Raw genomic sequence first — 22,784 nt, 5'->3', positions numbered from 1 at the left:
AAAGGTAGGTTCCCACCTGCATCTGGCCATTCTTGCTGGAATATTTAGCAACAATTGACTGTGGTCAGATAAATCGGTGTCAAATGACATTATTTGAGCAGTCAGTTGACTGGCTTGCCAAGCCTAACATAATCACAAATCTGCTGTGGAAATTTGCTTTCTTTCGAAGCAGCTTAATAAGTTTCTTCACACTTACTCGTTTTTCTGGTACTTTGTGTGGATATACCATTATTTAAACAGTATTCTTTAAAAATATTAGGCAACAGGGCAATTCTTAAAAACTTTTCATGTTGAAAAAATAGTGCTGCTTCTTAAAACATGAAATGTTTGTTTTTTGTCTGATTTGTGTAGCATTTATCAGATGAATTCTCCTTAGAGAATTGTGGTTTTACATCCTGTGATGTTTACTTTGGGCTGCGCAAATTTGGACTAGTAGCCCCACAGTCAATCAGGCTTTTGCCACAAGGAAAGCAAAGGTTTGATGGACTAATAATTACAATACTGCTAGTATTGATTTGCATAGATCTACTGTTAAAAGTACGTTTGTTTTTTATGTTTAAAAGGGCTCTCTTCCCTTTACATTTCCACTGTTTGCTTCACTCATAAGATCCCTGCTATAGTGGTGGAATTTCAGTATGCAGAGGATGTGGAATAAGATTAATAAGATATATATTGAACTTATTAATGTGGGTCAGGCACTGTTGCTAAATGTAGGAACTAAGTTTTATAGGGATTCAGGTCATACTTCACTTTGTTCGTCTACTTAGCTGAGTTATATTATCCCCTGGGACATAATGGATCTATAATATGTCAAATTCCTAGTTTATGGTGCATATGTTATATGTTCTTATTTCCTGCACCCACCATAGCATTTGAGAGATCAAGAGAAGTAATTAAGTTTTTTACCCGGATCCTACGGTTATAGCCTGTGCATTTCTGTTCTAGCTTTAGAAGAGTATGAGACATCTCTTCTCCTTGCTTCTTTCACTTATCCAGGAATATGAATCCCCCAGACCAATACTGTTATCTAGTGATTGGTATAGGTCCCAGGCCTGTTTGAGTCTACAGCTGGGACTGGAAGAAAGAAAGAAGAGTATCAAAGCTCTTGGGGGTTTTTACTTTTATATCCCATACAATACATGGTGCAGAAGAGTCTAGAAAAGCTTCAGATTTGGAGCCCTTTTTAAAGTTGCTGAGTCCCCCTCTCTTTCAGACATTCAAGTTTTCAAGGAAACCCCCAGATATGTACTTCTCTGTGGGAGGTATTACCTCACCTACACTACCGGTTACTTCGGTATAACTTATGTCGCTCAGGGGTGTGGATTATACCGACCTAAGTGCCAGTGTAGACAGAGGTATGTCAGCGCGAGAGCTTCTCCCACCAACATAGCTATCACCTCTTGCAGAGGCAGGAATTATTAAGCCAACGGGAGAGCTCTCTCCTGTCAGCTTAGAGCATCTCCACCACAAGCAATGCGGCTTCATCGGTGCTGTAGTGTAGATGTAGCCTATGAAATTGTCACACTTCTGGTACAGAGGTATAGTATGCTTACTGAAGGAGCTGTGTCCAATAGACTACTGCAACAATTTGTTTACTTTCAGATTCATATTTTAGAAATATTGAAGAAAAATTGAAGAAAAATGGAATAATCCTCAAAGATGAATTAAAAGCATTGTTGCATTTGTGCCAGACACCAGACGATGTGGAAATAGCTAAAAATGTTATTTACAGGTAATTTAGAAAAAAATCCAAAGCAAATTGTTTTCTCCATCTCCTTGTATTTTTCATTTATGGCAATTTTATTTGTAATGTATCTCTCTAGCAACGATGAAACGTTGAGCTCAGGAAAAAGAAAAAAGGCTATGGAGAGTGAAAAAGCCGCTCACGCCTAGATGTTACCCTGCAGAAAAGGGTGGCAGCATGTTGGCATCAAAATAGCCCTGCTACTGCCTGTACTGCTTTTGCTTTGTAAATAGAGGACTAGAGTATTTAAGGCTTTTACATTTTACAAGTAGCATGTGTACTAAAAAAATAATGCAACAAAAATGAATACAAATAAATGCTGTAGCAATATATAGGCCCACTCCATTGCTAAACTGATAGAGATTACTTTGTGGGCAACGGAAGAGATGACATTATTATTATTACTGTTCACTTCAGTGTCAGCTCCAGCCAATTAATAAATAATGTTCTTTCCATGCAGTGATCCTACTGTTGTTCTAAATGCCATCGACTGCATACAGACAGAACAGTCTGCCTAAGCCACTTCATATGCAGATTTCATTGCCTCTTGAAAGTCATAATTTGTCACAATTTTCCACTCCTAATGTATTTACGTTTTTTAAATCTTTTCTAATCAGGTACCATACAGAGAACAGAAATGTGGCCTTTGGTGAGTTTAAATTTGGACCCCTTTTTATGAGGCTGTGCTATGAGCTGGACCTTGAAGTAACTGCGATAGAACTCATCAAAGATCAGGTAGCTTCCCTTTTATATATATTTTTTAATTATTTTCCATTTCAATTCTAATTTTGGTCAGTAATATGTTGTATGTCCTGACCTCCTGTGAGCTCAAAGTTATACTAAAGTGGAAGATTTTTAGAAATAATGGGAATTTATTTTCTAAGATGCAAAGACGTGTGGGCTGATTAGCCTGTGCTGATTTTTCAGTCTCTGCTCTTCTCCATTAGGAACAACAATTGAAAACATTGAACCAAACTATCATTTCCATTGTAGTTGGGAGGTTAGCTGTATTTCAGAGTAATTACAACATTTTCTATAAAATGCATTGAATAAAAGTTCTTCAATCTACCAAACTCACCTAATATTGGTAAACATATTTCACTGATGCATTGTTTGTTCTATATAATCATCTGTCACGGAGTGTGCGGGAGTCGGGGCCCTGCACCCCCTTCTTCCTGTGATTCCCTGTGACTCTCAGCCAGCCAGTAAAACAGAAGGTTTATTAGACGATAGGAACACAGTTCCAAACAGAGCTTGTAGGTACAAACAGGACCCCTCAGTCAGGTCCCTCTGGCGGGCAGGGAGCTTAGACCCCAGCCTTGGGGCTCCCTCCGTTTCCCCAGACCGGTCCAAACTGAAACTCCCTCCGGCAGTCTCACCCAGCTTCTCCCTGGCTCCTCCTCCAGCCTTTGTCCAGTTTCCCGGGCAAAGGTGTCACTTGGCCCCACCCCCCCCTCCTGGCTCAGGTTACAAGCTCAGGTTTCATCCCTCAAGTGAAGTCACCCCTGCTATCCCATCCCCAATGCAGACAGTCCCAGTAAAACTCCCCTGCGACATCCCCAGGTCAGTCCTCCCCACTACTTGCTCCGTCACATCATCTTTGGACATCAGGGATTCTGAGGTTTTGTATAGAAGATGAGGCACAGATTTAGAGATGCTGAGCATTTGCAGCAACTCTTGAAGCTTACGAGAGCTGTGTGTGCTCAGCACCTCTGAAAACCAGTCCCTTAATGCTTTACAATTATAAAGACTAGTTTTTGAATAACATTTTGAAGATATAAAATCGTGTGTATATATATGCTACCTAGGTCATTATTACAGGGGAGGATGCACTTTGGAGCCCTATAATGTAGAGAGGGGAGGCTATGTATTATCAGCCTGTTCCAAAGCCCACTGAAGTTGATGGAAAGGCTCCCTTTGACTTCAGTGGGATTTGGATTAGGCATTAATTTAATAACATGGTTGAGCACATGCCTAGCTTTAAGCATGTAAGAAATCCCTTGAAATCACTGAGCTGCTCACATGCTTATTCAGGCATGTCTTTAAATAAATATCTCTTCAAATTGGGGCCTATGTAAGAAAGGCCCTGAGTACTTGCAGAACTGATGAATGGTATTCGATCATGGAAGGCAGCTGTCACAGTAACTGGGCCAGCCACATCTTAGATACCTTTGTGTCTTTCTCAAGTGCACCCCTCAGGTGACAGGCCTGGCTTCCTGCACCTCACTCTCAGTGGAACCATGTGGTCCAACCACTCCTAGATTGAGTCTTGAGGGTGTAACACACCTGTTTACCCAACCATGTTAATCCAACAGGCCCAACCAAGTTTGGCACCTGTAAGCCCCTTTTTCTTCAGGCACCAGTGACATCAGCTGATTAAAGTGACTCAGAAACAGTGTCTTCAAAACAAAGTAGCATTTAATTGCCAAAGGGAACACAGCATTTAGGCAAATGGGTCAACACAACAAAGAGTTGAATATATTCCCTTACATAAGCTTAACCTCCCTATCCATAGCTCAGGTAGGTCTGACTTATTCCCATCTGTGGGTTGAGAGAGCCAGCTTGCTTGCTGCAGTCCCTGTGTGTGTCTCCGTCAGTCTGGGTGACAGCCTCAGGGTAAGTCTACACAGTAAAAGTGCACAGGCTAGCCTACCCAAGCAATCTTGAATCCAGCTCAAATTAGGGTGGTAAAGAGAGCAGTGTGGACATTACAGCATGGGTGGCAGCCTGGGCCAACCACCTGAGGTCAGACCCACCATGACCACCTGGGTCTGAGCTCAGGGTGGTTAGCCTTTGCTGCCACACGTGCCATAACATCCATACTGCTATTTAGCTTGAGTGAAACTAAGGAATGTCTTCTACATGGGCTGGTAGGCATGATCCCAGCTACAGTGTAGACATACCCTGACGGATCAGCTAGCTCAAGTTTAAAGCACCGCTTAACTCGAGCTAGAGATTTGTGTGTGTGGATGGGAGTCAAATTGGAGTGTAACACTCAAGTTGTAACTCAGGCTGACTGTACTGTAAAGATATACCCTGGATTTTAGGAACAGCTTGAGCCTAGGTTTTGGTTTGGGAACAATATACCTTGCCAGACGATCTGGAGCCAGGCAAGGGCTATTCTCAATCCATAGATTCCCCATTGTTTCTCCGAGGAGACTTATCTTTGTCACTGCTGTGCCTTTCCTGCTGGTTTCTCCCTTAACAACCTCTTTGATTTAACTTCTGGCAGTCAAGCAGGCTAATGTGGAACAGATAACCAGAGGGGCATGCCATATTTATAAAAAATACTACCTGTAATTAAGGCTACAATTTTTTTCACAGAATTTTTTAAAAAATTTATGGCAAGGGTGTGTGGAAAACAAGGCCATCTCACGGAAAGGGGAAGAGCAGGGGGCCTATGGGAGGGGTTGGAGAGTGAGCCTATCTCTGTGAGGAGGGAAGACCCTGAGGAAAAATGGAGGCTGGAGAGGAAGCCTGCCTTGCACTCACTCTGCAGCAGTGTCTCCTGTCGTGTAGGGCTGGGCCTGGCTCCCTGCTCCAGGCATTGGTACTTAGCTCACTTGGACACAGCGCCACTAAGGTGTGACTTGTCTGTCCCTCCATAGGGAGGGGAGGGATGGAGGAGGGGAGGGCCAAATTGGATTGTCATTGTGACCTAGTCCACGGGTCGCAGTGCCACTCAGGTTTGGTGTCTCTGCCCCTCTGTCCCCACCTGCAGAGTGGCATACACACCAAACCTGAGTGGCCCTGCGACCACGTGAGCCAGGTCGCAACTTCCAGAGGGGAAAGGAGCTGTTGCTGCGAAGATTTATTCAGATTCATGGTTATCAGAAACACTGATCTCCCCGCCAAAGTCGTAGCCTTACATGTAACCCCTTCATCCTCCGCAGTAACGTTCAGCAGTCGCTGTCACTAATGCAGCCTCTTTGGATAGAAATTCAACCTTAATATACCTCTAGCATCGTATTGTCTTGCACACATTCATTTCCCTGAATGCTCCATGTTCGGTATAATTTCAGTGAGGGAAGATACGCTCATTTTTCATGCTAAGGCGCTCTCTCATTAAATTTTCTGCTCTTGGTAATTCCAGCCCTAGTCCTGGTCAGCTCACCACTTTTGTTCTGTGTTCAGCAAAAAAACCCTCCTTCAGTTTGATGGTGCTGACATTTTTTCCCCTCAAAGACATCATTAATCAGTGTTCAGCTACAGGAAAGCACAAACCTGGATTTATAACTTTTAAGCTTTCAAAGTAGCCTGTACCCAATCAGTTCTGTTTGTATTAACTTAAAGGGCATATCCTGCCATCAGTCTTTTTTGAAGTAGAACTCAGTGGGAGGTGGTTCTTCAAAAATCAGTGACACAATATGATCTAAAGTTCAATGGAAAATTAAAGATTACTCCATTGGGGGAAACAAGGAGAGCTTTGAGAGCCAAATGTATCACTTATGGGGACATGGGCAGTTCACAGCTGGAGGACATGCTGTATGTGGTAAGGCAGGTCCTAATAGCAATTTTGTTTAAAACCTGCTCTGTTTATATTTTTCTTCACCAGACTCTGCACGGCTTCTTCTCTGATAGCACATCGTTCAATATTTTGATGGATATGTTGTTTAAAAAAGGTCATTACGAAAGTAAGTACTAAAATAAATGTGTCAAGGCAAATGCATTTTGAGCAAGGTACACTTCTTAAATATAACCATGAATGTATTTTAAAGCTATACAGAACACTGAACAGTGTGCTTCTTTTGGCTCGCTGAGCCATATGTGATCGCTCTTGGATTTGAAAGCTGCACAGCAGTCTGCAACAGCATTCGAAGGGCTCCATAATGTGTACTCATTAAGTACTTGCAGCAGCGCTCTAGCCTCCCATTAACAATGCTGTACAATTATGGTTGAGGCAAGAGCCTTTTGTTTTAGACTCCTGTTTTCAAGGGGCTTAACTTCTCTAAAAATGTCCTTTAGACAGAAATTTCTCATGCTTTCCCCCCCCGCTACTTTGTTTTGTTTGTGGGATGGGGAAGTTTGAAGAAAATTTATTCAGGCATTTTTGTGGGCGTTAGAGCATGTGGAAAAAAATGTTTGTAAGAAAATTGTTCAGAGGCTCTGTTTGTTTGATCTGAAACACATACAGTCAGAGGGTCTCCCCCACAACAGTGCCATTGTCTTTAAAACCACAGTCTCTCCCTATATGAAGACCTGGGAGGCGTCACATGTGGCCTAAAAAGGATTTTCTAAATTGAAAATCTAAAGCATAATGTAAAGGAACGTTGGGACAAATCCTTTTTTTGGAATTTGCAATATACCCAGTACAATGTCTTGGCATTTGGCAAATCTGATTTCAAATATTGCCAGGGTCAGTAGGTCAGGAAGGCAAGCTACCCTGAAAATGAACAGATTAGAGACTGGATACAGGGCCAGGGTGTAGAGAAGCAGCTGCGAGCTTGTGGGAATTCTGTACAGGGTTAGTGAAGGGAGTTTGGCCATTTTTTTTTAAATGGCTACCACATGGTGTCTCTTGGGATCTGAGAGGATGATAGACAAGCATATGATATGAGAATCACATTTGTATGAATATTGATGTGACAATAAGACAGGATTTACATACAAATTGAATCCAAATCAAGTATTCATCACATCCCTCTCGTAAAGCAACAGTTTAAACCACGTAACACTGATGCAAGGTTTCTGAAAATATATTTATATGTAAAATCTCTTTTTAGACTAATAGATCTTAATCTGCAGCAACATTTTAGTTGGGCTCATATCATATTGTAATCTTGCGTTTTCAGTGGTAGATGGGTTATGCATTAAGTATAAGAGCCCCAATTAGTGAAGTACTTAACTACTGGATGAATATCTATTTTTTGGCAGGTGCCTTGGAAGTGCTGGAAGAAATGAGAAAACAACATGTAAAATTCATCAAAGACACCTATTTACTTGCATTTGCAATATGCTACAAACTGGTAAAACGTTTCATTATTTCCCTGAAGAAGTGTTGTGGTATTTTATTTTAATTAGATTTATCTTTAAAATTTCTATTTGATACCCTGCCATTGTTTCTCATCTGCTGCAAACACTTCAGTTGGATACGTAAGTCAATCATAGATGGCTTCTTTGTCAAGTGTACAATATATATTACACACACCTCAAAAAAAATGTTAAGTTTGCGAAGTTGAGCACTCATAAGTTAGGAAGTGCCAGAATTAAGATTTCTTGTGCAACTGTAATTCATCTCCCTTGTGCACATGTATTGTGATTCAGTCTATTATTATATGATTACATACTATTTTTTCCACAGGACTCCTGCCTCATTCAATGGCAGTTCTGATACTATAACACACTCCAAACTTGGCATTCAGCACTTGTTATTTCCTGGAATATCTGCTCCTTGCACAAATGTCAGTGTGTGCTCAAATCATTCACTAATTTTACATTATAGGCAAACATTATCTACGGACTAGACTGAGGCACCCAAATTGGTGTCACTGATGTTCTCTGTTTCTCTCTAAATTTGAACCCAGTTCTGCAAAAATGAAATGTTAAGGATATTAACACAATATTTTTTCTGCTATGTGTGCCACCCTAGAAAAGATTGTCCTCCTTTAGTTATAGATCTGTCGGAAATCCATACTTAGTTTTCCACCATGCTTTTTGGTAATACAGCCACTGGCTCCGGAATAATGACTCCACGGTAAACTCCGTTTCCCAGAATTTTTCAGCTAAATGTAGGAGATATTTTTTTAATTGCACTCAAGAAAAAGAGTTGGCCTAAAACACTATCATGGTAGTGAGTTTTACAGTCAAGCGTTCTCAAACTGTGATCTCCAGTGGCCTGAGGAGCACCTTCAGGTGGTCCATGCAGAGCTGGCTGGTCACATGGTGATGATATTTGATGGCCTATAGGATGGGAGGTGGAAAGTGCTCAAGAATGGGAGAGGAGATTGTCCACTGTGTAAAAAAAGGTGGGGACCTTTGCCTACAGGCAGATTTGAAGCCCAGACCTAATAATTTAAATGTAGAAAGTTAATATTTGGGAAGTTATGAGCATCTAAAAACTTGGGATATAATCAAACTGTTTTGTAATCTAAATTATAGAGGTTTCTACTAGGTATCTACTGTAATAAGTTAGTAATTATATAGGGCCAGATCATGGACCAAGGAGCAACCCCCCATTAAAGGGCTTTGATCTTAACTTATACCAGTCCAACATCTCTAAGGCATCCTTAGCCCCTACCTGCAGTAGCTGGCATGCAATAGGTTTTGAGGAGTACCAGCAATACATACAGTCCACTGCTTCTACTGCTTCGCTGGAGTCTGGTATTGAAGTTTTTCTGTTGTAATATCGCAACTTTCATGTCTGTAATCGCGTGACCAGAGAGATTGTAGTGTTCTCCGACTGGTTTATGAATGTTGTAATTCTTGACATCTGATTTGTGTCCATTTATTCTTTTACGTAGAGACTGTCCAGTTTGACCAATGTACATGGCAGAGGGGCATTGCTGGCACATGATGGCATATATCACATTGGTAGATGTGCAGGTGAACGAGCCTCTGATAGTGTGGCTGATGTTATTAGGCCCTGTGATGGTGTCCCCTGAATAGATATGTGGACACAGCTGGCAACGGGCTTTGTTGCAAGGATAGGTTCCTGGGTTAGTGGTTCTGTTGTGTGGTATGTGGTTGCTGGTGAATATTCGCTTCAGGTTGGGGGGCTGTCTGTAGGCAAGGACTGGCCTGTCTCCCAAGATTTGTGAGAGTGTTGGGTCATCCTTCAGGATAGGTTGTAGATCCTTAATAATGCGTTGAAGGGGTTTTAGTTGGGGGCTGAAGGTGACGGCTAGTGGCGTTCTGTTATTTTCTGTGTTAGGCCTATCCTGTAGTAGGTGACTTCTGGGAACTCTTCTGGCTCTATCAATCTGTTTCTTCACTTCCGCAGGTGGGTATTGTAGTTGTAAGAATGCTTGATAGAGATCTTGTAGGTGTTTGTCTCTGTCTGAGGGGTTGGAGCAAATGCGGTTGTATCGCAGAGCTTGGCAGTAGACAGTGGATCGTGTGGTGTGGTCAGGGTGAAAGCTGGAGGCATGTAGGTAGGAATAGCGGTCAGTAGGTTTCCGGTATAGGGTGGTGTTTATGTGACCATCGTTTATTAGCACTGTAGTGTCCAGGAAGTGGATCTCTTGTTCGGACTGGACCAGGCTGAGGTTGATGGTGGGATGGAAATTGTTGAAATCATGGTGGAATTCCTCAAGGGCTTCTTTTCCATGGGTCCAGATGATGAAGATGTCATCAATATAGCGCAAGTAGAGTAGGGGCGTTAGGGGACGAGAGCTGAGGAAGCGTTGTTCTAAGTCAGCCATAAAAATGTTGGCAAACTGTGGGGCCATGCGGGTACCCATAGCAGTGCCGCTGATTTGAAGGTATACATTGTCCCCAAATGTAAAATAGTTATGGGTAAGGACAAAGTCACAAAGTTCAGCCACCAGGTTAGCCGTGACATTATCGGGGATAGTGTTCTTGACGGCTTTTTAGTCCATGCTTTGTGTGGAATGTTGGTATAGAGGGCTTCTACATCCATAGTGGCCAGGATGGTGTTATCAGGAAGATCACCGATGGATTGTAGTTTCCTCAGGAAGTTAGTGGTGTCTCAAAGGTAACTGGGAGTGCTGGTAGTGTAGGGCCTGAGGAGGGAGTCTACATCGCCAGACAATCCTGCTGTCAGGGTGCCAATGCCTGATGTGATGGGGCGCCCATTATCACCCAGTTAAAATTTAACAGCAATAATACTTTTGTCATTTCATTAAAGACAAGGTGCCTTTGATAAGAGGATATGCCAGGGTAGCCCTTTATGCGCTAAAGATGATTGAAAGGAGATTATTTGAAATTTTAGTCTTTCATTGATTCTGCCACCCGTTTCTTAAAGTGGTACATGCTAAAATGATGGCTTGGGGAAAGCATATTCCAGAAGCTCTATAGAAGTGCAAAGTACTACTGTTAATATTGCAATATAGGAAGCTTCAGGAAAGCGATAAGCACACTCTTACAAGGAGAAACTCTCTAAAGTTGACTCTATCTAAAGTTTTAGGATGTAAAATTATGATGCTACTATAAGTAATAGTAATGCGTAATTATAGCTGTATAGATTTATTTTGAATAGCAATACCAGGAACCTGCTCAGAGAGAGAGATATATAGATATAGGATTTAAAGATGGGATTATTGCTCATGGATAAAAAAAGGAATTGTTGTTTAATCTTTGCACAGAAGTGTTTTTAAGGTTAGAAAACTGAATATTTCAAATCATTGTAAGGGATGGCTATCATCAGATTTCAGCAGGTGGTCTTTTCTGCTGCTGCCATGAAGGGCAGTACCTCTCTTACGGAGAACAAAATCTTTAGATAATAAGTCTGTCTGCTAATCATTGGAATAAGTCTGCAAAAACATACTTTAAATAAAATAACAAATGAAGGATCATTAACAGTAGTGAAGACTATCCATCACTATAATAAAATAACAGCCTTAAACACTGAAAGACCCAAATCATAAAACAGTCAGCGGCTACATCGCAGGTGTAACTCTTGAAGCCGTGGCAACAGAAAGCAGGAACAAATATTAGAAAAAAAAATTGAAGGTGATTAACTAAGCAGAAAATACATGGACAAACAAATTATATGATCCCATTGAAAATAGTGATGTAATATCAATGAGTGCCTTTGGCACGTCGATCTGCACAGAAAGGCCCTGATCCTGCTCACTTCAGTGGGACTACTTGTGTGCATAAAGTTAAGTGTGTGTGTAAGTCTTTGTAGCAGCTGGCCCTAACAAAGTGTATGTTTAAGGCATTAGTGGAACATCTATGTGATTATTTATTTCCAAGAAATAATGCAAGTTATCCATACTGAAGAACTAGCAAAAATCTAAGCGATATTAGAATTCCTCCTATAGAACCATCTTTCAAAATGTATTCTGTAATAATTCTTATGGAAACAATGAATTCTCAAGTGCCTGGGTACAGACTTCTTTTAGATTAATGATATCTAGAAAGCATGTGGATTTCCTTTGAGATCCAATGCAGCTCGCAAAGCAATGTAATGATGAAAAGTCCATTTGCTTAGGAGGCATGCTGGTGGTGGGAGGGGCAGTGTCCATAGCGCTAAGCACAATGGTTCATGGGGCCATTTTAGCCCTCTGAGCAGCCCACAATCAGGGCAATGCAAACGTGGTTTAAAGTCAGCTTTGCTCCCATGATCCTGCCTCCCCTTGATTATACCTTTGGTGCTGACCTTCTCAGGAAGCGCAGCACAGAATCTGCCCTGTAGTGTGGTGTAGTTTGGTTCAGGTGTGATGACCATTTGAAAAGATGTTTGTCTTGTTAGTCTTATGATGCATAAATTTTTATATGCAATCTAGCTAATAAAGTTCTGAAATCATGTGAAGCATTTGCTGCTTCTCTAAATGGACAATTACAATGTGGATTTAAATGTCTACACAGAACAGCCCAGAGTCTTGCAAAATCTGCACAAAGTTATTTGAAGAGGCTCAGTTAAAAGGAGATAACATGTCAAGACGAGCATACTGCTTTGCTGTAGCGTTTGCTCTGAAACAGGTACTGGGGTTTTATTTTTATTTAGTATTTGATTCTGTTGACTTTCTGTGCAATATGGTAGCAAGCAGAAGGAAAAGGAAAAAGAAGGAGGTGTGTCTGTCTTTCATTGTGATTAGGCCTCTGAAAAAAGAGAATAATATAACTGCCCTTTAAAATGTGTGGGAATTTTGAAATCCTAGAATACATATTCAGTCCAGTGCATAGTTATTTCATAGAATCATAGACTTTAAGGTCAAAAGGGACCATTATGATCGTCTAGTCTGACCTCCTGCATAATGCAGGCCACAGAATCTCACCCACCCACTCCTGTAACAAACCTCTAACCTATCTGAGCTATTGAAGTCCTCAGATCGTGGTTTAAAGACTTTGAGGTGCAGAGAATCCTCCAGCAAGTGACCCATGCCCCACGCTGCAAAGGAAGGCAACCCCCCCCCCCCCAGGGCCTCTTCCAATCTGCCCTGGAGGAAAATTCCTTCCCGACCCCAAATATAGCGATCAGCTAAACCCTGAGCATGTGGGCAAGACTCACCAGCCAGACACCCAGGAAAGAATTCTCTGTAGTAACTCAGATCCCACCCCATCTAACATCCCATCACTGGCCATTGGGCATATGTATCGCCAATAGTTGAAGATCAATTAATTGCCAGAATTAGGCTATCCCATCATATCATCCCTTCCATAAACTTATCAAACCCTGTTAATGCAAAATCCCAACATAGTATGAATTGAGACGGCTGTTAACAAAAGTAGTGCCCAGAGGCCAAAGACATAAACGTGGACCCTGCCCTGAAGACGTTGGGGAGGGTGTTAATGATGGCTTAACTCATGACTTCCTTGCTATTGGGGTGTGTGTGTGAGAGAGAGAGAACTGTAAGTTAAGTTATGCTCTAGGAAATATTTTGGGGAAGTTCTATAGCCCTTGTTACATGACAGGTCTAGATGATCGCAATGGTCCCTTTTGGTCTTTGAATCAATGAAAAAATTAACAAAGCCCTTTGGTAATAACTAAATACCCACGGAAATAGTAACATAAATACAAAGACTGCTGTAAATTAGTTTCAGAGTAACAGCCGTGTTAGTCTGTATTCGCAAAAAGAAAAGGAGGACTTGTGGCACCTTAGAGACTAACCAATTTATTTGAGCATGAGCTTTCGTGAGTTACATGCATCCAATGAAGTAAGCTGTAACTCACGAAAGCTCATGCTCAAATAAATTGGTTAGTCTCTGAGGTGCCACAAGTACTCCTTTTCTTTTTGTTAATTAGTTGTCTACTAACAGCTTTCGAAACTGAAACAGAATACCACAAAATAGGAACAGCACCTACAGAGGCAGTGCTGATATCTCTATGCTGCCCTGACAGCATGCTCCAAACCTGACATAGAAGGGACCACCTTTAGGTGTCTGAGGCAGCATAGTCTGGAGGATCGAGGAATTAGAAAATTCTGAGTTCTAATCCCAGTTCTCACAGTGGATTGTTATGCAATCTTGAGCAATTCATTAACCCTCTCTGTGTCACTTTCCCCATGTGTAAAATGGGAATTATACTTTCTATCTCACCAGAGTGTTCTAAGGACTAATTAGTTGATGTGTGTGTATAGTGATTTGACTGTGTAAAGTGGTATTTAAATATTCAGTCTCCATGCTCATTCAATCCTTGGCCCCTGTGGTGCATCTCTATGAGCATAGAGACGGAATGATAATATCAACAAGGGTACTTTTATTAGTATCTGTTGTGGTGGTGCTTCTCGTGATGTGGACTTCTTTCCATGGCCTTTAGGTTAAAACCAAAATCTCATTCCATGTACAAGTATGGAGTCTCATTCTTTTGTATTCATAATGCCTTTATTTTGCTCACTAAAATATTTTAAATTCCTGTTTTACAAATGGAACAGCACTCTTGGACATACCTCCATATTCCTGAAGATATGGGGACTATGACATCATGTTGCATTATGTGCTTAAGAAGCGTATATAGTGATTTGATCACACATCAGTGCTGCCATATAATAATAGTACTGTAACATTGTATTGTATGACAAATTAGCTGATTTATATAGAATAGTAAATGTGCCTGGCTATGTCCACAATGTTAAAGCACTGAACAGTTAAGAGCTCCCCTTTCCAGCAGTTCAGCAAGGTATTTAAGGAGGTGAAAGTCGTATTGTCTCCAAGCTACACACCCTTCAGTACCTTGCTGAACTAGGGCCTTAAATTCTAACGGCTCAAGATGCTACCATAGAGAGCTTCATGACGAAAGAAACACTGAGCAGGGTGTGTTTCTTACAGAGTGAACGCTACATAGAATGAGTGGGTCTTTTGCAATATTTTGAAAGAGCATGAGTGGGGGGGTGTGGATATTTAATTGGGAGGCTGTACAAGCTAGCTGTTTTTAAGTTTTTGTAATAAAATTAGGTTTTGTACAAGCATAACTTGATATTTGTTCGGGGGGGGGGTTCTTTCTTCCTTCCTTCTAGAATGATGTGGTAAAAGCCCGGTCCTTTTATTCTCAGATCATGAACACAGAGAGCAGATTATGCAGTAATCTTAATGTAAGTGTGCTTATTTTGCATGTTCACATAGGCTTATGCAGCGAAAAATACTAAAGGAGTTACGTATACATTTAGACCCTGAGTTTCTACTGTCTCTTGCATCTTGTGTAATCATAGAGGTGTAGGACTGGAAGGGCCCTTGAGAGGTCATCTAGTCCAGTCCCCTGCACTCAAGGCAGGACTATGTAATACCTATCGATGTCTATGTGTGATAGCACTTTTAGTACCTTTAGCTGAAAGAGCTCAGAGGAATCTAGCATGTGTATTTAGGAATGTAAAAAACATTGGTGACTTTGGGATTGCAGATAAATCACACATCTGCAAAATGAGCACAGTCTGGATGTAAAATGCCACCCCTCTGATTTGGTGCTTATTATTTATTTATTTATTATTTGTAATATTGTAGCCTATAGGAGCCCTAGTTATGGATCAGGACTCCATTGTGCTAGGCACTATAGTGCTTGCGGTGGGGAGTCTCTAAGCTGACAGGAGAGAGCTTAATAACTCCTGCCTCTGAGAGCAGTGGTAGCTATGTCAGTGGAAGAAGCTGTCTGCACCGGCGCTTAGGTCAGTAGAATTTACATTGCTCAGGGGTGTGGATTATTCACACTCTTTAGTGAGATAAATTATACCAAAGTAACCTGTAGCATAGACAAGGTCTAAGGCCTGGTCTACACTACGAGTTTAAGTCGAATTTAGCAGCATTATCTTGATTTAACCCTGCACCCGTCCATATGACAAAGCCCTTTTTTTGACTTAAAGGGCTCTTAAAATCGATTTCTTTACTTCACCCCCCGACGAGCGGATTAGCACTGAAATTGGCCTTGCCGGGTCAAATTTGGGGCACTGTGGACGCAGTTGGACGGTATTGGCCTCCGGGAGCTATCCCAGAGTGCTCAGTTGTGACCACTCTGGACAGCGCTCTCAACTCAGATGCACTGGCCAGGTAGACAGGAAAAGGCCCGCGAACTTTTGAATTTCATTTCCTGTTTGGCCAGTGAGGTGAGCTCACCTGCACGGGTCACCATGCAGAGTTCATCATCACAGGAGACCATGCAGTCCCAGAATCGCCGAAGAGCTCCAGCATGGACCAAATGGGAGGTACGGGATCTGATCGCTGTGTGGGGAGACAAATCCGTGCTGGCAGAACTCTGAAAAGACGAAATGCCAAAATATTTGAAAAAAAAATCTCCAAGGGCATGAAGGACAGAGGTTATAACAGGGACCCACAGCAGTGCCGCTTGAAAATTAAGGAGCTCAGGCAAGCCTATCAAAAAACCAGAGAGGCAAACAGCCGCTCTGATTCAGAGCCCAAGACATGCCGCTTCTATGATGAGCTGCATGCCATTCTAGGGGGTGCAGCCACCACTACCCCAACCCTGTGCTTTGACTCCGTCCAAGGAGTGGCAGGCAACACAGAAGCGGGTTTTGAGAGCGAGGAAGATGATAGCTCACAGCAAGGAAGCGGAGAAACCGGTTTCCCCAACAGCCAGGATCTGTTTCTCACCCTGAACCTGGAGCCAGTACCCCCCGAACCCACACAAGGTGGGCTCCCAGACCCTGAAGGCGGAGAAGGACCTCTGGTGAGTGTACCTTTGTAAATATTATACATCGTTTAAAAACAAGTGTGTTTAATGATTAATTTGCCCTGGCATTCGCAGCCAGTACGGCTACTGCAAAAGTCTGTTAACGTGTCTGGGGACAGAGCGGAAATCCTCAAGGGACATCTCCATAAAGCTCTCCTGGATGTACTCCCAAAGCCTTTGTAGAAGGTTTCTGGGGAGGGCAGCCTTATTCCGTCCTCCATGGTAAGACACTTTACCACACAGGCCAGTAGCATGTAGTCGGGAATCACTGCAGAACAAAGCATTGCAGCATTTGGTCCCGGTGTTTGCTGGCATTCAAACAACATCCGTTCTTTATCTCTCTATGTTACCCTCAGGAGAATGATATCATTAATGGTCACCTGGTTGAAATAGGGTGGTTTTAGTAAGCGGACATTCAGAGGTGCCCATTCCTGCTGGGCTGTTTGCCTGTGGCTGCACAGAAATCTTCCCCACTGTTAGCCGTGCAGTGGGGAAGGGGTGAAGCCATCATCCCAGAGAATTGGGTGGGTGGGTGTGTGTGTGTCCAGAGGGGGGGTTAGTTGGATTTCTGCTGCATGTGAACCCGGAAACCGCAGCCCCTCCTTTTAAATGGCCAACCCATTTTTAATGGGCAACCCAATGGCTGTTTGGTATGGGAAATGAGGGCGCTGCTGTTTGAAGCCATTCCCACATGTTATGAAGGTTAAAGAAGCCAAAAGACTGTGGCTTACCGTGGCTGCCTCCAAGCTGAATTCTGCTGCCCGGCCCTGCGTGAGTGATCTCTCACACCAAACCGGCATACCTCAATAAGAGGCAAAATGCAACCTTGTAATGAAAGCACGTGTGCTATGTAATGTTAACAGCAAGGTTTACCGTGAAAGAGTGTACCCATTGTTCTATAAAATATGTCTTTTTAACTACTGCTCTCCCTTTTTTTTTCCTCCACCAGCTGGATATGTTTCTCCTTCCCAGAGGCTAGCGAAGATTAGAAGGCAAAAAAAACACACTTGTGATGAAATGTTCTCTGACCTCATGCTGTCCTCCCACACTGACAGAGCACAGTAAAATACATGGAGGCAGACAATCTCAGAGTGCAGGAAAACACAATATGACCGCGAGGAGAGGTGGTGGGCTGAAGATGGTAGGTGGCGTCAGCTTGCTGAAAGAAGGCAGGAGTCAATGCTCAGGCTGTTGGAGGATCAAACTCATACGCTCTAGCGTATGGTTGAGCTGCAGGAAAGGCAGCAGGAGAACAGACCGCTGCTACCGCCCCTGTGTAACCAAACAACTTCCACCCTAGGTTCCATAGCCTCCTCACCCAGACGCCCAAGAACGCGGTGGGGGGGCCTCTGGCCACCCAGCCACTCCGCCCCAGAGGATTGGCCAAGCAACAGGAGGCTGGCATTCAATAAGGTTTAAAGTTTTAAAGTGCTGTGTGGCCTTGTCCTTCCCTCCTCCACCACCCCACCTGGGCTACCTTGGCAGTTATCCCCCTATTTGTGTGATGAATAAATAAAGAATGCATGAATGTGAAGCAACAATGACTTTATTGCCTCTGCAAGCAGTGATCGAAGCGGGGAGGGGAGGGTGCGTAGCTTACTGGAAAGTAGAGTGAAACCAGGGCGGGGGGTTCCATCAAGGAGAAACAAACAGAACTTTCACACCATAGCCTGGCCATTCCTGAAACTCGTTTTCAAAGCTTCTCTGATGCGCACTGCGCCCTCCTGTACTCTTCTAACCACCCTGGTGTCTGGCTGCGCATAATCAGTGGCGAGGCGATTTGCCTCAACCTCCCGCCCCACCATAAACATCTCCCCCTTACTCTCACAGATATTGCGGAGAGTATAGCAAGCAGTAATAACAATGGGAATATTGGTTTTGCTGAGGTCTAACCAAGTAAGTAAACTGCGCCAGCGCGCTTTTAAACGCTCAAATGCGCATTCTACCACCATTCTGCACTTGCTCAGCCTACAGTTGAACAGCTCCTGACTACTGTCCAGGCTGCCTGTGTATGGCTTCATGAGCCATGGGAGCAAGGGGTAGGCTGGGTCCCCAAGGATAACTATAGGCATTTCAACATCCCTAACAGTAATTTTCTGGTCTGGAAAGTAAGTCCCTTGTTGCGGCTTTTGAAACAGACCAGAGTACGTGACGATGCAAGCGTCATGTACCTTTCCCGGCCATCCCACATTGATGTTGGGATATGTCCCTTGTGATCCACCAGTGCTTGCAGCACCATTGAAAAGTACCCCTTGTGGTTTATGTACTCGCTGCCTTGGTGCTCCGGTGCCAAGATAGGGATATGGGTTCTGTCTGTGGCCCCACCACAATTAGGGAATCCCATTGTAGCAAAGTCGTCCACTATGACCTGCACGTTTCCCAGAGTCACTACCCTTGATATCAGCAGCTGAGGGATAGCGTTGGCTACTTGGATCACAGCAGCCCCCACGGTAGATTTGCCCACTCCAAATTGATTCCCGACTGAGTGGTAGCTGTCTGGCGTTGTAAGCTTCCACAGGGCTATCGCCACTCGCTTCTCAACTGTGAGGGCTGCTCTCATCTTGGTATTCTTGCGCTTCAGGGCAGGGGAAAGCAAGTCACAAAGTTCCATGAAAGTGCCCTTATGCATGCGAAAGTTTCGCAGCCACTGGGAATCGTCCCAGACCCGCAACACTATGCGGTCCCACCACTCTGTGCTTGTTTCCGGGCCCAGAATCGGCGTTCCACGCCATGAACCTGCCCAATTGATACCATGATGTGCACATTGCAGGGGCCTGTACTTTGTGAGAAGTCTGTGTCCATGTCCTCATCACTCTCGTCACCACACTGCAGTCACCTCCTCCTTGCCTGGTTTTGCTTTTCTTGCAGGTTATAGTCCTGCATATCCTGCTGGATAATGCGCGCGGTGTTTATAGTGCTCATAATTGCCACGGTGATCTGAGTGGGCTCCATGTTCCCAGGGCTATGGCGTCTGCGCTGAAAAAAGGCGCGAAACGATTGTCTGCCGTTGCTTTGATGGAGGGAGGGGCGACTGACAACATGGCTTTCAGCGTTGGCTTATAGGGAATTAAAATCAACAAAGGGGGTGGCTTTGCATCAAGGAGAAACAGAATGGGCCCCTCAAGGATAGAGCTCAAAACCCTGAGTTTAGCAGGCCGTTGATTTCACGGGGGGAGGGAGGAGAAGATGAATACAAATCAAATCTGGTCTATTTCTTGTTTTGATCCACTTCATCTATCTTTATACATCTTGCTGGCAGAAGATGATGCAGTATGACTGCTGGCCATCGTCAGCTCCTGGCTGTTCATTAAAAGACAGTGCAGTAGGACTACCAGCAGGACTGAATCACCATGAGACGAAACTTAAAAGGGTAATTACCTGGCTGAGTCACTCCAATGTTTGCCCAGGCGCCCCTGAACTCACCAAGGTTGGTTAAAAGAGCACCCTGGAGTACGTCAATGGTGACTACCAGTCATACTGCACTGTCTGCTGCCAAAAGGCAATAAACTGCTGCTGTGTAGCAACGCAGGACCACGTCTGCCAACACCCAGGAGACATATGGTGATGGTGAACTGAGCGGGCTCCATGCTTGCCGTGGTATGGCGTCTGCTCGGGTAACCCAGGAAAAAAGGCGTGAAACGATTGTCTGCCGTTGCTTTCACGGAGGGAGGGAGGTAAGGGGGGCCTGACGATATGTACCCAGAACCACCCGCGACAATGTTTTTGCCCCATCAGGCATTGGGATTTCTACCCAGAATTTAAATGGGCAGCAGAGACTGGGGGAACTGTGGGATAGCTACCCACAGTGCAACGCTCCGGAAGTCGACAGTTGCCTCAGTACTGTGGATGCACTCCACCGACTAAATGCTGGAAAAATGCACTAAGACCATTTGTGTGGGGACACACACAATCAACTGTATAAAAATGCTTTCTACAAAACCGACTTCTATAAATTCGACCTAATTTCGTAGTGTAGACATAGGCTAAGAGAGAGACAACACTGTTTTACTTACTTTGCCCTTGCATTGTTCAAGGCAGTGGAGAAGAATCTGGTTTTTAGTACCTTGTAAGTATTTTAATGATGCAATGGGCTGCTCCAAAAATGGACTCCGCTGTTTCTGTCATGGTCACTTTTAAAAATAAGCCACATTCTGGACTGTTACAAAAATAGTTCGTTTTTATTGAATATTTGTAGTAACAGAGAGAGGGGCTGCATGACCTAGTTTGGTGAGGATACAGCTGGGACCCAGTTCTCATTCAGCTATTCCTTTTACTCTGGGCCTTTGGGCAAGTTACTTTAATAATGCTGTTTTCTCCCCTCTAAAACTGCACTTTTAAAACACCACCATTTAGACAGGCAAAAACTCTTAAGTAAATTTTATAGCAAGCCCTGCCTCGGCTCTGTGCATATGTGCATGCAGTGAATCTTTCGTTAGCTGCACATTTTACCAGCTTAATGAGGAAAATCCTTTGTATGTGATTTTCAGAAGTTAATAAGTCAGTAAAATCAAAACCAGTTTCCCCCAGAGCAACAAACATAGCTGTCTGTGAAGCCCACTGTCTCCATGACATGGTTCACCTTCCAAGGCCCAGTTGTTACACTGTAGAGGCTCTTCTGGTTAAGTCCTCCCCTCATGATTGGTAGAGGATCAATAGAGCATTTAAAAATTTAAACCTTTACAGTTAGCTTGTATTTAGTCCTGTCATCCTTGCCAGTGTCCTCCTTTTAACACATTTAAAGCATGCTTTTTGGTGGTGTGTATGATTTTCTATTTTTTCCTTTTTAAAAAGATTCTTGTACAGGCCAAGTCTGGGGCATTAGAAGACCTTATGCAGACACTGGAGGCAGCGTTGGATACAGGTACTTCACAATTGGTGAAAAGAGCTGAGTTTTCTGAGCAAGTGGTGAGTACTCCATAAGTTGGTTAATTAAAAATCATGGAATCATTAACACTGAAGGTGAGACCTATTAGGTGATCATCTAGTCCAGGGGTCAGCAATCTTTTAGAAGTGGTGTGCTGAGTCTTCATTTATTCACTTTAATTTAAGGTTTCGCGTGCCAATAGTACATTTTAACGTTTTTTAGAAGGTCTCTGTCTATAAGTCTCTATAGTATGTAACTAAACTATTGTCATATGTAAACAAGGTTTTCAAATGGTTAAGAAGCTTCATTTAAAATTAAATTAAAATGCTGATCTTATACCGCTGGCCCACTCAGCCTGCGGCCGGCCTGGGGTTCCATTCACCTAGGCCGGCAGTGGGCTGAGCAGGGCCTGCGGCCGGGACCCCGGCTGGCAAGGGGCCAGGAGCCAGAACCCCAGACCGGCAGTGGGTTGAGTGGGCTGGGTGTCCCCAGCAGACAGCAGCGTGCCATTAAAAATTGGCTCGCGTGCCATCGGTTGCCAATCCCTGATCTAGTCAATTCCTTTCCCCTGCCAGAGCAGGTTTTCTTTTCCTCCAACATGTTTTCTAGTGCTTTGGCTTATTTAAGTAATTATTTTAGCATAGTTTGCAGATACTGAACAAAGTAAGTGAAAGAACAAACATTACTTCAAAAACCTCATTATTATCATCATCAATGCTGTTCATTTATCTAGTTTATCATCTTTTCTCTATTATACTTACTATATTTAATGTTCTAGATAGCTTAAGGTACCTTAACCCGATAAGTGAATAAACTTGATGATCACTTTTCTGTTTCTCTTCAAACATAACAACAGTTCTGTTGAATAGGAATGGGGAGGAAGAATGATCTTGTTTAAAAACAGGGCTGGACATCATGAGACCTGTCTTATATTCATGGCTCTGGCAAAACCTTCCTTTGTGACCTTAAGCTACTAACTTGCTCTCCCTGGGTAAAATTTTCAAAGTGCCTAAATAACTTAGGAGCCTAAATTTAATTTTCAGAAGTGACTTAGGCCCAGATCCACAAAGCAGCTTAGGCATTGTGATGCGCAGTGTCACAATGCTGAAGTTTTAGGCGCCTCCAAGATCATAAGAACAACACTGTGGTCCACAAAGCCTGAGTTAGGCACCTGAGCTCCCCATACAATGAATGGGCAGAGATAGACACCTTAGTATACGATCCAAAAAAGCCAGCATGCTAGGCAGGGAGCTACCAAAGTTAGCCAGTGAGAGATGGCAATGAGAAAGGTGTGTGTGCTACGCCCCGCTTCTCTCAAGGAGATAAGCACCTAAGTCTGAGTTGCAGGGAAGCACCTGTCTTTGCTGGCAATCTACAACTCGGGGGAGATAGGTGCTCCTCCGCCCAACTCGAATGCAGGGCCTGATCAGGTAGGC

At 43.4% G+C, this 22,784-nt stretch overlaps 1 protein-coding gene across 7 annotated transcripts in view; it reads left to right on the top strand.

Annotated features, from left to right (window-relative positions):
* The window catches only part of PTCD2 (pentatricopeptide repeat domain 2), a 47,058-nt gene that overhangs the window by 10,703 nt on the left and 13,571 nt on the right, over positions 1-22,784 (top strand). For 4 of the 7 annotated variants that reach the window (XM_027821698.3, XM_007059235.4, XM_043546383.1 and 1 more), the window contains 7 exons: positions 1,603-1,732; positions 2,362-2,479; positions 6,300-6,378; positions 7,619-7,710; positions 12,236-12,349; positions 14,824-14,898; positions 21,276-21,389. In XM_027821698.3, the coding sequence (XP_027677499.1) occupies positions 1,603-1,732; positions 2,362-2,479; positions 6,300-6,378; positions 7,619-7,710; positions 12,236-12,349; positions 14,824-14,898; positions 21,276-21,389 (722 nt within the window). Of the gene's footprint in view, positions 1-1,602; positions 1,733-2,361; positions 2,480-6,299; positions 6,379-7,618; positions 7,711-12,235; positions 12,350-14,823; positions 14,899-16,251; positions 16,462-21,275; positions 21,390-22,784 lie in introns of those variants that run through there. The other 3 variants (XM_027821697.3, XM_037903135.2, XM_037903134.2) reach the window with 3 other exon arrangements.

The sequence above is a fragment of the Chelonia mydas genome, chromosome 5 (assembly GCF_015237465.2).
Source record: "Chelonia mydas isolate rCheMyd1 chromosome 5, rCheMyd1.pri.v2, whole genome shotgun sequence".
Classification (NCBI taxonomy): domain Eukaryota; kingdom Metazoa; phylum Chordata; order Testudines; family Cheloniidae; genus Chelonia; species Chelonia mydas.
The sequence above is the reverse complement of the archived record's forward strand: the minus strand, read 5'-3'. Positions and strand labels throughout refer to the sequence as shown.